The sequence below is a fragment of the Sphaerodactylus townsendi genome, linkage group LG03 (assembly GCF_021028975.2).
Source record: "Sphaerodactylus townsendi isolate TG3544 linkage group LG03, MPM_Stown_v2.3, whole genome shotgun sequence".
Classification (NCBI taxonomy): domain Eukaryota; kingdom Metazoa; phylum Chordata; class Lepidosauria; order Squamata; family Sphaerodactylidae; genus Sphaerodactylus; species Sphaerodactylus townsendi.
This window is the reverse complement of record NC_059427.1, coordinates 46,052,758-46,072,111: the sequence shown is the minus strand read 5'-3', so window position 1 is coordinate 46,072,111 and position 19,354 is coordinate 46,052,758. Positions and strand designations below refer to the sequence as shown.

General features: G+C 43.1%; 1 protein-coding gene across 1 annotated transcript in view; it reads right to left on the bottom strand.

Moving 5' to 3' along the window:
* Positions 1-6,541: 6,541 nt before the first annotated feature.
* Positions 6,542-19,354, bottom strand: part of IFT122 (intraflagellar transport 122) — a 70,145-nt gene continuing 57,332 nt past the window's right edge. Inside the window, exons 24-29 of the mRNA XM_048487972.1 lie at positions 18,019-18,184; positions 14,990-15,101; positions 14,021-14,149; positions 13,189-13,268; positions 10,046-10,210; positions 6,542-7,260 (exon numbers count right to left, since the gene is read on the bottom strand). Coding sequence (XP_048343929.1) covers positions 7,171-7,260; positions 10,046-10,210; positions 13,189-13,268; positions 14,021-14,149; positions 14,990-15,101; positions 18,019-18,184 — 742 coding nt within the window. The 3' untranslated portion in view covers positions 6,542-7,170. The remainder of the gene's footprint in view (positions 7,261-10,045; positions 10,211-13,188; positions 13,269-14,020; positions 14,150-14,989; positions 15,102-18,018; positions 18,185-19,354) is intronic.

Sequence of the window (19,354 nt, the reverse complement as noted above, 5' to 3'; positions counted from 1 at the left end):
AAGGAGGCAGTTATGTTCTGCTAAGTAGTATTGTGGGTACTTAAATGAATGCTGTCCGTTGAGACCGATCTTGTTGGACATGGGAGCGTAGAAATTATTTCCTTCCAATCCATTTATTTTTGCAACTCAGTAGAATTTTGTTGCCCATAAGTGTGTCTGTGTATGTGACTTCTGTTCTTCTGATTAACTGGGCATTTCTAAGCTCTTGCTACTACCTTTATAAAATATCACCCTACATAAACCTGTATTGATGGTATCAGCATGTTTTAGATTTAGGCCTACATCAATCATAATAATCCAGGCTGAGATATTTGTTGGAATAACATTCAAGAGGCAACCATTTTCTATAGTCAAAAGTAGCTGCAACAATATCAGAATATAGTCAGGGGATATAGAAAGTGGGTACAAAATAAAGAAACATACAAGACCTGGCAAGTTCTGTCCATTTCAAGATGCTGTTCCCTACCTTTTCACACTTGACAGAATAGAAACACCATAGGCAGCTGCTAAGAAGCATTCACATTTAGGATCTTGATAGGCAATCCCTGAGAGGCAATTCCAGTACCAAGAGGTTGCCATCAAGAACTTGTAGGTGCACGCTTGTTAAAGGCATCGGAAATTCAGACAAGGTCTTCTCACTCAGCACTTTCCACATCTGTCTCTTTTGGTTATAACATCTTTACCACATATTTAACTGGGGTTGGAACCATTTTGGAACGACTGTGAGACATTTTTGTTCCAAATGATCAGGGCACAGTAGCGGTGTGTTTTTTGTCCTCTACCAAGATATACGCATACATGAGTGGAAGAAGCACAAGACAGCATCAGAAGGAATGGGAAGTCTTGTGTGCACATTTGACAGTCCCATTCAGCTGAGCGGCAGGTTACTCAGAGGAAGACAACAGAACTCTCTTCATTCTTCCTGGGACCCACCATGTGTGTTTGGTGTCCCTAGTGGTTCATAAATAATGAAGCACCGACTTTTTCTCCAGAGATGTTTATCTTACTTCTCAAACTAAAAATGCTAATGCCAGAGTTCCCAGTGTGGTGCCTATGCCTAGCATAGTGCCCTCTATCACCTTTTGTGGTGGTCACTAAGTGTTTTTAGGATATGGGTGGGGCCAGGTAGGGCTTTTGCCCAGCTAGACTTTTGACTGACTGTCTGAGATTTTATTGGCTGTACAGATTTTTAAAATGTAGTGCTTTGGTAGCAGCTACCACCACAGCACAGGGATCAACACTGTATTACTGAAGTTAAGCAGTAACAATCGTTTTGTGGCTGGCTCTGCCTCCTGTGGAAGCCATTTTCTCCCTGCATCCACCAGTCTGTGTCAGAATTCTAAACGTGCCCACAGACTCAAAAAGGCTGGGGATTCCTGTAGTATGGAGGAGTTTGTAAAAATTATGCTGAAATATCAAATCCAGTGTAGAGTAAAACACAGTGAGTTATTTGATGTATTATGGCCAAAAGAAACTGAATGTTTGTAAGAACTGTTTCTATTTAATCATATCCCCCCCATTAAAATATTTGTTTTACATTTATAAATTTCACGCAATTTTTATAACTAAAATGGATTTCCAGGAGTTTCATATGTAGTTCTATTCTATACACAATTGCTTTTAGCACACAAAAAGAGTTGTGTAGGCAAACATTAAGAGGGTTTTACTTTGCACAGCATTTGACATGGCATAAACCCTCACTTGCAACTTCTCCTCACCCTTCTGCCAGGGAAGTAAAAGAAATATGAGACTATCAAATTACAATGTGAAAGTTACAGTTGCGACGTGGAAGTTATGTTTTTCTGAAACCAGTCATAGTTCCATTTTGGGGGGGGGGAGGGGAAAAAGAGAGTCTGGGTTATGTGAGATTGAGAGAAGGAAGCATTAGGGGTATAGTAGCTATGCCCTGCCATTCTCCCTCTCCTCAATGTTTAAATGAAGTGGTGCTAGCAATTACTCGAACCACTGCACCTGTAGAGCAGGGTTAGGGGCCTATTCCAGTTGGCTGGGATCTCTGAGTCACAAGTCTAAAGTCACTTTAGATTGGCTCCTATATATTTTTCAAATACCAAACTCCACAGTTCTGTCGGCCACGGATCATACAGAACATTCAAAGCTGTTTTACCAAAAGGAAAAGAAAAACACGTATTGCTCCAGACATCTCAGCAAGAGATATCATTTATAATAATTGTCTAGAGAAAGCCATTCAATGCTGAGAACTTAAAGTAAGATGCCTTATAACAACAAAGCTGCTGTTAATTCAATAGCTGCAAATGGTTTATTTATTTATTAGATTTGTTATGCCATCCACCCCTGAAGGGCTCTGGTTGAAAATTCTGTTTCCTAAAGTTACAAACAGAATGATAAGACTGGCTGTTGTGGTTTTTCTGAGCTGTGGGGCTGTGGTCCGGCAATTTTTGCCCCTAATGTTTCACCCACGTCTATGGCTGGCATCTTCAGAGGAATGTCATGATGCCAGCCATAGATGCAGGCAAAATATTAAGAGCAAAAGCTACCAGACCATGGTCACATTGTCTGGAAAACCGGTAATAGCCAGATGCTTCCTGTGCTTCACAATCAGTCCAAGGGCATGGGAAGGCACTAGGTGGACATGAACTAGACAGTTGATAGTTACATTTCAACATGAATCTGGCCAGTGGTGGGATCCAAAAATTTTAGTAACAGGTTCCCATGGTGGTGGGATTCAAATTGTGGCGTAGCGCCAGTGGGGCTGGGCGGGGCACAACAGGGGCGTGGCCGGGCATTCCGGGGGTAGGGCATTCCTGGGCGGGGCTGTGGCAAGGATGCAGCCACTGCGCCAGTCCTTGGGCGGGAAACGAATGCACACAGGCGCAGGCTGCCATGCTCGCCGGTGCACCTCCTGCTAGACTGCTTCAAGTTCTGCGCGCTACTGCTGAGAGGAGGGGCGTAACTAAGGCAAAAATCACGTGGCAAAATCACCAATTAGTAACCCCCTCTCGGCACACACAAATAATTAGTAACCTACCCTCGGGAACCTGTGAGAACTTGCTGGATCCCACCTCTGAATCTGGCACTGTAGGATTAAAGCTTCAGCTACGTCCATGGACCGTATTATGCACTGAGTCAATAAGACACAGCTGAAGTAGCAAGTACAGTTATCAGTTTACAATCAAAGGTGTGTCGCCTACATCATCTAGCATGGGGATCAAACTCAGGCCCTCTATATGTTGATGAACTACAATTCCCATCAGCCCTTGCCAGTATTTTGGGGCAAGGGAGGGACTGATGGGAATTGTAGTCCATGAACAACTGGAGGGCCTGAGTTTGTCACCCCTGACTGGGAGAAGAAAGAAACTGTGACAAGGTATTAAATAAAAGAAGTGGGGTAGGACAGCCTCCTGAAATTGCATGTTCACCCTACACAAGGAAGGGGAAGATATCAATGGTTATTTTTGTAACCATCTGTAAGCTACCATGTCTACATTAACTGGGGTCACTTTTTTTCTTGAGCCGAATCTCTGACAGTCCTGAATAATCAGGGTCACTTTTTTTCTTGAGCCGAATCTCTGACAGTCCTGAATAATCATGAGGATAAATAAAGACCTCTTTGATGTCATATTGCAGTTCTGCTGCCAAAACATCTGTCAAGGTCACAACTACTCTTGGGTATGATGGCTCTTTCTCCACTTTGCAGTGATTGACTCTGAAGCACTGAAACTTGATGAAAAACACTATTCCAAATGAAAGGCGGCTAAATACAGCTCTTAAATGAGCTCACAGAAAGGCCTTGAAAAAGGATTATAAGTGTTTCTCTCACTATTAGAACATTCTCTTGAGTTCTGCTGAGAAACAATCACCAACTGTAGATTTTTGCAGCCTTCTAAATATGCCATTCACAATTCCCCATTTTCTCTGTGCACATCTCACTGAACTGAAGATTCATGGCCCACAGAAGCTTGTGCTGCAATAATTTGTTAGCCTTTAAGAGATTACGAATTCCCTTTTGTTTTTCCAGTTGCTTGTATATTTTATTCATGCTGTATTTGACTCTTGAGCTACCAGGACACGTTCTGCTCTCTTGCTGACCTTAATTCTCATCTTGCTAGTTTGACTAACCCCCCAGTATACAGCAACCGTGTGTTTATGTATTTACCCGCTACCTTCTCCATCCAATTCATACAAACAATTATATGGGCTGTTAACTGAGGAAGAACTCATGCCATATTAAAATAGTCAGAGCGGTTCCATGTAGTAGCCTCTTGCACACTGCTGGGATTTCTTTTTTCCTCTGCTCCACCATTGAATTGCAGGCAACTAGATTGACATAATGTCTCAATAAGGCAAAAGCCTTTTCTCAGGAGCTGAAAGCATTAATTTCTGTCATGCATGTACGAGTTCCACAGTCTTCCCTGACTGACCTGTTGCAGGCAGAGATGGAGAAGGATCAACACAAGAAGAGTTGGCTTTTAGATCCTTTCCTCTACCTTTAGGGAGTCTCAAAGAAGGGCAGACCTGCTTAATGAGAAGTTGGGCAAACTCAGAATCTTTGTTGCCAACTTTTACACAGATCAGTTTTCACAAGAAATCCACTGGAGAACTTTGTAAAGTTTAACAAGTTTGATTAAAAAAAGAATAATAAACATACAAGCACACAAACCAAAGCAGCAGAGAATTCACACAGGCCTAAGATATAGAGAGAGTTGAGTGGATAGGTTTGGAGATAGGCAGAAGGTTTGGGGGATTTTTAGGGGTGATACTTTACTAGATCCTGAAGAGGCTTTGGGTCCAAAAAACAGAGTCCAGCAGTCCACACTGAGGTCCAAGGAAGTCGGGTAGAAAGCAGATGGCATGCAGCAGAACTGAATCAAAGGCCAGCTCAGAAGTACTGGGCACTGAGTGTTACGTGATGCGTTAATTTATAGGGAAGGTTGGGCCCTCTAGCCATGCTAACAGAGCTCAGTCTTACTGGACAAAGAAGTCTCTTTGACTTCCTGGGGAACACAAAGAAGAACATTACACTTAAATATTGGGTAGTTAATCTAATGGTTTGAGCACTTGGCTTAAGAAGAAGAAGAAGAGTTTGGATTTATATCCCCCCTTTCTCTCCTGCAGGAGACTCAAAGGGGCTGACAATCTCCTTGCCCTTCCCCCCTCACAACAAACACCCTGTGAGGTAGGTGGGGCTGAGAGAGCTCCGAGAAGCTGTGACTAGCCCAAGGTCACCCAGCTGGCGTGTGTGGGAGTGCACAGGCTAATCTGAATTCCCCAGATAAGCCTCCACAGCTAAGGCGGCAGAGCTGGGAATCAAACCCGGTTCCTCCAGATCAGAGTGCACCTGCTCTTAGCCACTGCTCTTAGCCACTACGCCACTGCTGTTTAAGTGGCTAAGGTCAGGAGTACCCGAAGGTGGGGAAGGAACTGACTCAATCACAGGTGTAAAACAATTGCAATGCAGATAAGGTAGTCTTGGAAAGAAGTTAAGAGGAAGAAACTAAGATTAGTACTGTGCTAACTGGAACACCTTTGAGCAACTACATTATCATGTTCTTTGTCTCAGTGAGGCAGATAGATCTTAGCTGGAGGTGGAAACCGTTTTTACTAGCAGAAGGTATTGTTTTAACTTTAATCCCTTTAGGAAGGGAGAGGTAGGCTATTCTGCAAGGCAGATAGGGGCAAAGGAAAGTCCAGACAGGTTTTCTGTCCTTGTGGGTAATTGAGCCAATGCAGAGAATGGGCATCCCATCTTGGCACTGCACTGCTAGACACCCCACGGGTTGGCAGCATAGGTAGAGACACTGTTGTCTTAGAAACAGACACACACACACACACACCCCGGTTTGGACTGGTAACACACAAGCTCGCATTTCAGACTGCTGTTGGAAACTGCCATAAACAAATGTGTGAAAGAGCAGTGGAACTTCCACAGCACAATACCCTCTGCTTGGTGCAACTTTCCCTGTTTTGTGTTGACAATCTGGGCTCCATGAGGGCTCAAAGTCCATGACCTGACTTATCTATTTTGAGGTACATGTCATGCACACACACACACACCCCCGAGGCAGGAATATACAAATTCTACATTTTTTGTACTTTTCATTTATATCCCATCTTTCTCCACAATGGGGACCCAAAGTGACTTACATCATTCTCGTCTCCTCTATTTTATATTCACAACAACATTAAGCTGACAGAGAGTGACTGGTTCAAAATCACCCAGCAAGCTTCTATCTGACAAGTGAGAATTCGGACGTACATTTTCCACATGCTAACCACATTCTTCTTAACCATTATACCACACTCACTCTCAATTAATAATTGAAGGGATTTAAATTTCTTTAATAATCATAATATCAAATTAGGTGGATGTATTTAAGCTTCATCTTCTGTGAGGTTCATTGTCAATTCTTCTGTTTCAAATTCTTCCAGGAAGCAGGTACCTCATACTACACATGCAAAAGTATGCTAACAATCTCAATATCCTTGAGAAGCCTTTCTGTATTACATTCGATGAAATTAACATTCCACTAACAATCTGAAAATAAATTTCAGAAGACATTTCTCAAGAAATAAGACCTTTAGGAAGTGTCTTTTATTAATTTTGTTTGCACAACTGGAGTTTCCACAGAGGTCTACAATATTTATTTAAAAACTCAAAAGCGAAACAATTTAAAGGGAAAAAATAAATCAATACATTTTCTTAGAAATATTGCAAAGGGGGTTGGGACTCAAAATGAATGCTAGCAGGTGCAACACCAGCAAGTTTTCTCTAGGCAAAGTCTCACTCTAAAAGGCTAGTGTTCAGTCTGTGACAAATTGACAGGCTGTCATGAAAATGTCAAGAGCATAGTGGGTTTCTTCTCATTAATATAGCCCCACATACAAAATCTTTTCTATTTGACTTCAGATACACAAATTGTATAGCAGTCATACATATTCTGCAGTTTCATTTCTTATACATACATACATATATATAACTTATGCACATATTTTCTTTGGAAGTAACACAAAATGTGGCTTTTCATAGTTTATTCTCCTCAATTACTGGTTCAATACACAAAAGGTAGAAAAATAAGAATCTCTGTCTGCTATAACACAATGGAACAGACTGTTAAGAAAGCCTGAGAATCCTCCCACACTTCCAAGCATGACAGCAGCAGGCTTGCCCCCTGCTTGAGGAGGTGGTCTTACTCACTGGCAGGATTCATCTATCTTCCTTCGGCAATATGGACAACAGTTATGCTGGAGCACCACAACCTCATAATCTTCAGAATGAAACATCTGTAAAATGAGGGAGGCAAATGAACAGGTAGGCCTCAACAGAAGTCACAGTGTAAAGGGCCAGGATTAAGCCTAAACTATCTGTGACACCTCTTTGCTTTGTGTCACAGGATCTCGATAACTTGAGCCCTGCCATTAGGGGCCCATTCTGTGCCCATCCTACTGCCAACAGTAGCCCTTCTGAAGTTAATATTGGAGAAGCACCTCAGACTTGACACACCTGCTAATAAAAAGCCTGTCATTTGCAACTCAAGGGAGAACACCGCCATTTCCCAGAACACTAACCCAGACTGAATAAAAAGGATGTTTCTGAGTAGATGTGTTTCGGATTGCTTCCATCATAATGAAGAGGCTTCAAAAGGGAGACGGCAGTGTGAATTGCTGGTCTAGAGTTTGCTCGTATATTTGATCTTGCTGAAATCAAGAAACATGAGGTATCATTCCTCCTACGGAAAGTTAAATGGCTTTCTTCAGGTTTTAAATTTGCATGGAAAGAAAATTTGATGATAAGAAGCTTGGTGCTCTGAACTGGTCATTCTGTTCCTCCACTGTATATATTTGGACTCCACAGAGAAGTGCCATAGAATGAATGCTAGCCTGTGACATTCCAGGCCCTCAATATCTACAAATTTTCTCTAGTGTACTCCTGTGTGTGTCATATATTACACGCATACACACTTGGCAGATGAGGCTACTGTTCACATACCTGATAAAAGGAGATTCAACCCATAAAAAGTTATGTCACAATAATTGCTATCGTTAAAAGGTTTCACAGGACTCTTGGATGCTTTTGATACGAACAACTAACACACATATCTCGCTGGAACCTATAACGTATAATTTGCAAGACTGTGGATATCACCTAGATGACGGTTTTTCAGTTCATTCAACTGCTATTCTCCAAGAATGAATGGTTGCATTTCGGACAATTTCAGTACGGATTGTTGAACATTTTGCCCAACTCCCCTCTGAAAGATTCAGAGCTGAGCAAACTCTGCAATAATGTGAAGGATACATAAACAAGATCACTGAAGGAAGACTGAAGGAAGACAGTTAAACATTAAGGACAGTCAAATGTCTCCTTAGTTTAACAAGGTCAGGAAGTTGTACTTTCCCCAGCTTCACTACAAACCTTAGGGCCACGGCTTCCCAATGAAATCTTGCCTCCCCTCCCCCAAGAAAACAAACTATTAAATATTTAAATGCAATAAGGAATGGGGCTGGCAGTTAAACAAAAGTGCCACAAACACAAGCTTACTGCTCTGCTATGTCCCCTATCCAGAGGTATCTGCAATAAGCAGCCCCTGCCCATTGGGCATACCATGGCAACAGCCTTCACAGCTGGTGGGTTTCTTCCCTTTCCTCAAAACCACACAGCCACCCTGCGCGGCAGGTCAGCTGCCACACCAGGTACCTGAGAGTTCTCTGGCCCAGCAGGCTTCTGACTGAGGCAAGACTGAGGGAGATGGAGGCACCTGAAGTTGATGTCAGCTGGTGGTACTGGCTGCCGGAAGTGCAGCAGTGGCCAGAGGCATCAAGGGAGTGAATACATTTATTTATTTATCACATTTAATATACCACACCACCCCCGAAGGGCTCTGGGCAGTGTACAAGCCATAGTAAAACATCAAAACATAATAAAAGTTAAAACAGTTAAAACAACTCAGATGGCAAGCTCTAGCTAAACCTTTCCCCGGGGGTGGCTCCATCCTACCCTTATATAGGGAATGGCACGCACACACCAGCAGCCGTCTCCCCCAAAGGCTCGGTGGAACAACTCTGTTTTACATACTTGGAGATGCAGGTGTACAGGGGTGGAGGAGGAGCTTGCCTTTGGGTGATGCCAAACAGCTGAACATTCTGGACAATCAAGTGCTGGATCATGAAGTTTTTGTTGTATTTCTATGAAAGTTGGCTCTACACGCAGAACAGTAACAAAAATGGTGGAGGAAAATTCCACAAAAAAGTTTTGTTCGTAGGACTAGATTCAGAGAGTGCCAGATCAATCTAGATCGTAGGACTAGATTCAGAGAGTTTTGTTCGTAGGACTAGATTCAGAGAGTGCCTTGGCAGGGGACAAATCCCTGGGGCCAGATAAGGGGGGGATGAGCCAAGCCCAAGCTGGAATGCCCAAATTTCCAGCCTGGTTGTCGGTGGCCAGCTGATGAGAGGGTGCAAGATTGGGAAACACCTCACTCACTGGAGAAGCCAAATGCCGGAGGAAGATAGAGCCCTATACAGATAGTGAGGGAGATAGGACAAGGATCAGGGAGGGGACAGATAGAGCCCGGGAGTGGCATAGGTGATGGGAGCGCCAAAAGGCGCTTTTTCCAAGGTGGGGGATTTAGGAACAGGACTGATGATAGGAGGAAGGATAAGAGGGCTGGCACTTAGATGGTCAGAGTGGAAGTCGGCTGGCTGGTTTTGAAGAGGAAAGAATCAGGCAGCCAGGGAGAACTGAGACACTCAGTTGGGGATCCAGCCCTGTTCTGAGGCCTGAGGAAGGTTGACTGACACCATGGTAGAGGGCAAGAGAGCTGACCAAGCTCAGGAGGCACACCACACTTACCTCCTTATCACTGGTGGATGATTCATTTAGGTCTTCAAAATACTACCCAGCAACCCCACAGTAACGCCCTCAGATGCAACAGAATTTTATTTTTAACACCAATTGTTAAACTCTCATGGGTAGTGCTTAAAATTAAACAGGAGTACTTTATAAAACTCCCATTTGCTTTTGACAATTCAGAGGCTTCCTTTCTCCCAAAGCAAACATTGCTCATACCTGAAAGCAGGAAGGGCACATGGTAATGGAGGCCTCAGGTAACAACGACCGGAAGTACTGCCATTGTAGTGGCTTCGGCCAGCGTTTAACCAGCACATCTCTCCTGCTCATTGACCTGAGAACGGCACGGTTCACTACCACAGGCACAAATTCCGAGCCCCCTTGCTGTAGGGAGAAAGCAATTGAAAAAGAAAAATGGTTTGAACTTGGCAAACCACTGGCAAAACAACATCTTTTCAAAGAATATGTCTGGATTATCTTTTCAACAATTAATTTTTCATATAGTGAAGGAGTTCTCAGTTGACTTTCTGGTCTATTTTTAGCTCTGGAAATATTTTTGGTCTTGAAGAGCTTGTGTGTGTCTGCTGCAAGAGAGTGCTGGAAGGCATTCCATCTATTACTGGAGAGGGAGAATTAGCCAGGTTCTCCCTTCTCCCAGAATGCCTCAGCACTTGAAAAATCAGCATGGTTTGGGTTTCTTCCATAGGAAGCAACGGGTTTTGTGTCACTGAAATCTGAAATTCAGTGCAGGGGCAGAGTGGGGCAAAAAAATAACCCATCATTAAGCCAAGCCAATTAGCACTTCCAGTACTGGTAACCACCTAGGGGCTGCTTGGTGTAGACCAGGCCAACATCACCACAGGGAATGAGAAGATAGCAAACCTGGGCCCACTGTCATTGTTGCTAGGCGCAGGGCAGTGACTCACTGAAAATTTTTCTGGTGAATTACAGGACCAGTATAACCATAACCAAGCGGTCAAAGTACTAACTGTTCTCTTATTTATGGAATATGAGAATACACTAACAAACACAGTAAGATAATTAATGCCATTTTAGTGGCAAGACAATGGACATGCGAAATGCTCAAGTTGAAATCCTTGCTTAACTAAACAACCTGGCAAATCATCCTTAATTAATAAATTAATAATAATAATAAATGTATTAATAAATTAATAAAAACAACCTTTGGCCATGATCCGGAAATTGAAACTCGTGCAAAATGCGGCAGCCAGGCTCCTTCCAGGGATAAAATCCAGGGACCGGATTATGCCGGTCCTGAACCAGCTGCACTGGCTGCCAATCGAGTACCGGATCATGTTTAAAGTTTTGGTTTTGACCTTTAAAGCCATTCGTGGCCTTGGCCCTGCATATCTGAGGGACCGTCTCTCCATATATCGCCCTTCTAGACCTCTCCGCTCATCGGAGGCAGACCTCCTGGTGATCCCTGGCCCCAAGGTGATTCGGCTGGCTTCTACAAGGGCCAGGGCTTTTACAGTCCTGGCCCCTACTTGGTGAAACAGGCTCCCGGGTGAGATCAGGGCCTTGTGGGACATACAGAGTTTCCACAGGACCTGTAAAACAGACCTGTTCCGCCAGGCATTTGACCAGCTGGGGTAAGATCGGCCCCCACCATAATAAAAATCTGGCCTCCCGTGGGTTCGAGAAAGGGGGGAAGGATGAGAGTTGCAGCCATCTGTAATGGTAAGGTATTATACTCTTTTAATTAAGTATTGATGACTGTATTTGTTTTAAATTGTTTTTTAATTGTTTTATGCTTAATATTGGACACCGCCCTGAGCCCCTCGGGGGAGGGCAGTATAGAAATGTAAGTAAGTAAGTAAGTAAATAAATAAATAATTGATGGGCCAATTAAGAAGCAAAAATGTCTCTGGAAAGTGTCCTGTCCCTATGGAGAAGGGAAGAGCAAAAAATGTCTCTCTTGCTGCTGCTGCAAGGGAACCAGCTGCCCAACCCCAACAGGGGCAGCTTTCCCACACAGGGCAATGGCAGGTGGCTTAACAGCAGCTGCAGTTACTAGGGCTCCCAGCTCACCACAGCAGTGGCTATGAGGGCTACCCCTCACTTGGGGCCAGTGTAGCCCTGGCAGAAAGGAGGTATCCCCCACCACAAGGATTCTTCCCAGAGGCCTTAACAGCCAATTAGCCCCTGCTTTTTGACTAGCCTATTTCACAGGGTTATTATGGAGAAAAAAATTGATCAAAACTGTGCTGCATTTTGTATTAGCAGTATACAAGCGCCCCTCAGCTCAATCCGGAACTGAGCCAGCAATTATTACAAGCTATGCAAATTCATGCTTTGAACCAAGTAATTACAAATGTGAGCAACAGTGCTACATTTTATACAGGAAAGCACTACAGTCCTCAATTTAAAAACTACATGCTCATCAAAAGCTGAAAAAGAGGCTTCTGTTTTTCCTAACCGCATGGACATGCTCACCTGCCCCCTGCCGGATAACCAGAAAGACATTTGTTTGAAGCAACCTAACCATACGACACAGATTTAAAAGATGACTGAACCCAAACCAGACTGACCTTTAAATGGCTTCCAATGGAGCATTTTTGCAGGCAAAAGCAGTTCCACCTGCAGAGTACAACTCCACCCAGTTGCAGCTAAGAATGTTGTTCCTGGAGGGTTGGCACCGAGGCGGGAGGTGAGAAAGTGGCACTCTGTCAGAAGAAAGTCTTTCGCCTGCGGGAATATTCCCCTGCATCTGAGTCTACATCCATCTGAACTTCTATCTCCAAACTACCCAGCTTCCTTCGAGAAACTGAACCGCAGTTTAAGTTCCATTTCAGAAAACAAGACTCTTCCTGACCTACTTCATTCTCAGATGACATCTCAATCCAACTCATCTCTCTAGCAGGAACAAAAACTAGCAAAAGGCTGTTCAGATCCCCCTCTACATCCCTTCGCTGATGTTCAAATTCACCACTGCAGTGGAAGAGCAGTTCTTATATAAATATTAAGCACTATTTCAAAAAAAAACATACTGATGCATATCAGAGGTTAACAATTCTCCTTTTAGTAAAGCCTAGGGAGTCTCCTTGGAATCTGACCAAATAGGTTGTTTCCAGGTGCTCAGGTAACCTCTCAGCCAACTACTGAGTAGCACATCGCCAACCAGTCTTATGCTACACTGGTTGTATCAACAAATATGATGGCTAAAATGGTCATTGCAAGGTTTGAATGGGAAATATTTATTGACTGGAAGCATCTCTGGCATGAAAGGAATATTTGATGGCAGTAGCTCCCTAGTTTGTCTTCTCTTTAGCATATTTGCAGAACATAAGAAAGAGGCTGGGGAAAGGATTGTAGGAGAAGGATAAGAAATGATTTCTAACCTCAAAACTCAATTTTGCTGTAAAAGGATCATCTTCGTCAACTTCATCTGCTTCATAAACAAGCCTCATTGTCTGGACATCTAGGTACGTGTGTCAGGAAAGAAACGTTTGCCAATACAAATGTTACACAATTACACGAGTGCAAAACCAAAACAACAGAACTGGTCTGATATTCCAGTAAGTAATCATTCTTTCCTGCTCTTCTACATTCAACTGTAAAAACCTCTAGGGATCACAAAATAGTAATTGCAATTCTGAACACATAAGGAAGAGCATGAAATGGTTTATACAGTTCAAAAGCATTGTCCCAACTTGCCAACAGATTACAGAAATTAGATCCATAACCAGAAATTAACAATCACCCGAAGAATAGAATATTGCCATTTTCATCCTCTCACTGAACGTCTATTAATGCTGTTGCTTTCATTCGTTCCACTCCAGAGTTTTCTTCTGCACACTGTTGAACATGATATCCGGTCTTTAAAACACATTCCAGCCCCTTTGGCTTCATTCTTTACACTGCAGCCAGGACAATGAAACTCCCAATAGCGACTAGAGCCCTTGGACTGCAAACATGACAGCAACTGGCAATGCAATCAATAATGATGGATTTCAAACTGAGACCAATCTGGTCTTCCTTAGTGAAGGGATGGAAATTGTAAAAGTGAAAACAAAAATCCAGTTTCTTGAAAGTAAAGCAAACACTTATTTTAAACTTGGTATATGTTTATTAAAAAAAGAAAGCTTTCAAATGCTGGGATTCTGTGCTGCTACTATCTGGTTGTCACAGTAACCAGTTTTTCCCAGGTAACTGCCAGGGATGGAAGGATACTGTCGCTTGTCTTCTCTTGCCATTTATCGTCACTTTTGTTTAGTCTTGGTGCTTCCAGATCAATCAGAGCAACAGCTTCTTCATCAGTGATCCCTTCCTCCAAAAAGAACTCCACCAGATGCAAGACTTCTGAAAGGATACAGGTAGAAACAAAGAGGAGAGAACAGTTGCATGTCTAAATGCATGCAAGGCAGATTGAATATTTGCAGGTGAATGTAAGTGTTCTGCGTACCTTCTTTACATTCAGTACACTCAGCTGAAAGGACTTGTATCCTCCACACAAGAATGCTTCACCAATGATTTTAGTTAGTGGCGTTTCAATAGGTTGTTAGTACACCCATAAGAAACAATGAGTTGGATCTTAGGAATTATATCTGCTTAGGGAGGAGGTGTCCTCTAGTGCAAGACATGCGTTCCACCACAGCCAGAGGAAAGATCCACTTTTTAAGAGGATGCAGTCATAAGATTCATACCAAAAAACCAAAACATTCCCCCAACAAAGTAAACAAAATGAACAGTACTGGTCCTGGTCTTTGTGGGGCCCCACTGCTTGATTCCCTCCATCACAAGGACTTACCATTTATTCCCATTATCTGCTCCCTGTTAAACAACTGTTAGCCCATAAGAGGACCTGTCTTTTTATCCCATGACTGCTAAGCTTACTCAGGAATCTTTGTCAAAAGCCTTTTGAAAGTCCAAGTAGTAATGTTCACCAAATCACCCTTATCCACTTGCTTCTTGGTAAGGCAAGACCTCCCTTTGCAGAAGCTATGCTTGCCAATTTTTTCCTCCCCAATTATTTAGCAGCATCACTAAGATGCATTCGTCTATTTCTCCAAGAGCTATTCCCAGGATGGTCAGAACAGTTAGATTTGTGGCACCCCAGGCTACTAACCACACTGCTTAATAGGCATTTCAGACACTCAGCAGACTAATTTTATGCATGTGAGCTATAATACTGCGACCCACCATATGAGGATGCCGAGAAGACAAAAGGTTGCCTGCAATTAATGCAGACATTCCCCAGGTTGTTCAGTAAAGGGTTGTTGGTAGAACAACGATAACACAGAGGCACAAGCTCCTACAAAGAAACACACGGAGAGGTAAGGTCATTGAAAACCAACGTGCACAACAAGGTGAACAACATGGAGAGGATCCTACTTTCCAAGGCCTCTTTGCTGATCTTTTTCCACCCCACCCCACCCCCCTCCCCTCCCAATTGCTCCCTCTCAAAAGCAACCTCCATTGTAGCACAAGCAACTGAAGTCGGAAGCAGAAATCCCAAAACTGGTGCTTTATATGTGATTGTGGAAGGCCAGTGTTAAGAGAACACCCTCATGATGCAACATGGCAGAGAAGAACTGCTGTGATCTGGAGCTTTATTCTGGCTTTGCCTGGGCTGTTAGCTTAGAAAAAGAAGGGTGTGTGTGTGTGTGATCAATGTTTCCCTGTTGTTGTTTCTCAAATTCTTTTAATAACAGCCACAGGTTTAGAAACCCATGAATGCCATATAAGCAAATAAAACTGGGAAAATGTGTACACTCTCCACACACCCCACCACATAAAACGATAAGCAGCATGCACAGGACATTATCTGAGGAAACTTTTCTTCACTCAGTGGAACAGCCTATGGAAAGTATTGCCACGTGATGTGACAGCAGCTATCATTAAGGGTTGAATAGATCTGTCATTGCCCATCAGGATACAGAAGGGGGGAAAAAGACTTGTTTGAGTCTGCAGGCACATGACTGCCAGAGGACAGCAGTGGACATATATCACCATTGTACCCAGATTGTGAACCTCCTTGAAGCAGCTAATAGCTGTCTGCTCACAACTGGCTAGTTGAAATCCAGAGCTTAAATGGATGCCTAGTTGATAGAACTGCATCAGAGAATTCTCATTTCCTCACGTTCTTTTATACCAAGAAGATTTACTTCTGCATAAGAATTCAAACCCTTTTAACATCCACAAATATTCCCTCATTAGTATGACAGCTTGAGACATTACATATTCTATTTTCACTTGCTGTAGTTTTGGATGAGCACTATGAGGCATAACTCGTTGCCAGATAGATGTGAACAAAGGTTACTGAAACAGGTTTTTTGGCTCAGAGGCCTGATGAAACATACGACTTTTGATTAATCCCCTTAAATGTTCTTTTAAATTACACAATTACTCCCGGCAGCCATATGGATCTCCAGGGTCTTATTGTGTTTATATTATTTCAGGTGGCCAGATGAAGTGCAGTTTCCCCCTGCTCGTTTGAGGTTAAGTGTTTGCACACTAAAATTTATTTTGATTTGTACACCCCTTTAGATTCAACAGCAGACAGCACCAGTGAAACTCATCCTACTAGGTAGAGAAAGGCAACTTCTGAAAATGTAATTTACAAAAAAGAAGCAGGTCGCAAGTACTGCACAAAGGAGAATCCAGACACATACCACAATCCTGCCACAGTTAGATATGCTTTGAATACATCCAGATTGGATTACCACTTCACGATCGATGTTGGCTGCCTCTGAAGATGGTTCAAAAGCTTCAGTGCACAACATTATAGCATGATTACTTGCTAGAGTGTATTATATTATGCTGGAATGTAAAGGTCTCATCGGCCTACCAATTCACTTCCAGACACAATGGAATGTACTGACTCTGACCTATGAAGTCATAAGCTGTGAGGGATGCAGGCATATAAAGGAGCACATTCTGCATTAAGCTCTGCTGCTTCATTTGCCTCCATCCTCTGAAATAAGGTGTGTGAGAGCCAGCATGGTGTAGCAGTTAAGAGAAGTGGACTCTAATCTGGACAACGGGGTTTGATTCCCCATCTCCACATGAGTGGTGGACTCTTAGCTGGTGAACTGGATTTGTTTTCCCCACTCCTACACATGAAGCCTGCGGTGTGACTTCAGTTCTTCAGAATTCTCTGAGCCCCACCTACCTCACAAGGTGTCTGTTGGGGGGAGGGAAAGAGAAAGGAGTTTGGAAGCCACTCTGAGATTCCTCAAAGGCCCCTTCCACACACGCGAAATAATGCGTTTTCAAACCACTTTCACAACTGTTTGCAAGTGGATTTTGCCATTCCGCACAGCTTCAAAGAGCATTGAAAGCAGTTTGAAAGTGCATTATTCTGCATGTGCGGAATGAGCCATAGTTGAGAAAAGTGTATAAATCCAAACTCCTCTTCTTCATCAAGGACAGAGCCCGACCTACTGTGGCAACCTAGCTGTAGATTTTCCTATCCCATGTTGAATCACCTGGCACTTAACCTTTGGCCTCTGAGTACCAGACAAAAAACATTTCTATTTTCCCAGACTGTTGCTTTTTTTCTTTGCCCCTTTTAATTTTGTTGATGATATAGCTGATCTTTCCTCCCCAGTGCCAGTTAGAGGGATTCTCTTCTTCCATTTATACTGTTGTTTACATTGTCCCTCTGGTGTCGTCATACTCTGCTTCTTTGACTTGCTTTTGATCTATGACAAAATTGTTTTAAAAGGCCTTTTCAGCAGCTGGATTTGATGGTTTACATGTGGGCTCTTATGTTGCTATTTATTGTTTTTACTTTAAGAATAAGTTTTGTGTTGAATACCCCTCAAGAGAATTCTGTAGGGAATGCAGAATATAAATGTTTTACTTTATCTAAACAAACAAATGGGAGCAGGCCCAAATAAAGAGGAAGACCCCTAGATGCATTAACACACCCTCATGGGAATGCATAGTGCTTAGAAAGGAAAGGTGAAGCATTTTATCCAAACACGGGTAACAGGCAGCAGCATCTGGCAATTAATGGGTGAAGCAGTTTTTTGAAAGACAGGCATCTGAAAATGCAAGCCACTCATTTTCATTTGAATAGAGAGATGAAAATGGGACAGAACATATTTCTGCAGAAAGGCAACATTTGTTCCTTACGATGCCTGTTCAATTCTGCACATGTGTCAACGAGCAGCTATGCATCAAGCAGCTACAAAGCAATGAGCACAATACAGGCAGGGACTTACTTCGCTGTCGTGAAAAGGCTTGGATCGGATTGTCAGGCTTCCCAGCTCAATTGATTTCTGAAATCTAGCCGGGATCTGCAGCCCCTGCAACTTGTCATAGGCGTGACGAGCCAATTTATAGGCGCCCAGAGCTTTGCTCTGCTTTGCCAGGGCAAATAATGTATTGCTGTAATCAAATTAAGGAACAAAACATACATATGGAAGGCAGGAAAAACCACATCATTGCTTTCCATCAGAGGAGCTATGCGCCACAGCACAACTAAAGCCAGGGCTTGGAAAAGGCCTCCACGGGAGACATCTGTTTACATAAGCATGTTTATATAAACAAAATATGAAACAACAGCTATAAAAGCTGATGGGGATGGCACAGAGAGAGAGAGAGAGAGAGAGAGAGAGAGAGAGAGAGAGAGAGAGATATCCCATCAGTCTTGGCAAGAAAGGCATCAAAATGGACTTTCTTAAAGAACTCCTTTGTCTTTGGCCAAAACATCTGCACTTCTCCTTCCAGCAGAAGATATTAAGTGAAGAAGACAGAAAGAAAAAAAAACAAACAATCTGTTTTTCATATTCTGGTCCCAAAGCACTACAGAACAGGCCTTCTTCCCCACAGATAAGTGATCACCCAGCTACTGAGAGACTGAACCTGCTGTCTAGAGAAGCCAAACTTCTGGGATACGATTTAACAGATTTAAGCCAAAACAGCCTGCGCCTGAGTGAGCTGCACTGGATCCAGAGTTCATGGAAACAGTTGGTGGAATGGATCTTTCCCCTCCTTCCCGTTCCTCAAAATAGGAGCTTAGGGATGAAAGGCAGTCTGTCTTGATGACTGGGACAGCCTTGCAAACAGAAAGCATCAAAGAACCAGGAACTGCAGCAAGGGAGAGGAAGCTGAGTAAGATCGACCCCCTCTCCCTCTTCTGCAGAGGCAAGCCACAAGCAGAAAAGAGAACAAGGAGGAACTTCGTCCAATTCTGCCCTGCTGATGTAGCACCTCACTTTATGGTACATTTCACTTGTGCGGTTCTCTCAATCCTCTGGGGTTTTGTAACAAACAGTAGGTTGTTTGGAGATAGTGGGGAAAGAGTTTTCCATCAACTCCATGCACAAACTCTTCCACCGGATTCAACCCCTTGCTTTCAACATCAGAGACAGGCAAAGGGATCTAGGCCTGGTCTCTGAATGAGAAATTAAGTTACTCTGGAACCTCTGCATTGCCTATCCAACAGAGGGGTTTGTGTCTTTCAGGGGCATTTATAAATGTGTCCTATGAAGGTCAGGTGGAGTTACACATCTTTGAATAATGAAACCTGACTTGATGTGGCTTCAGATGGCACAT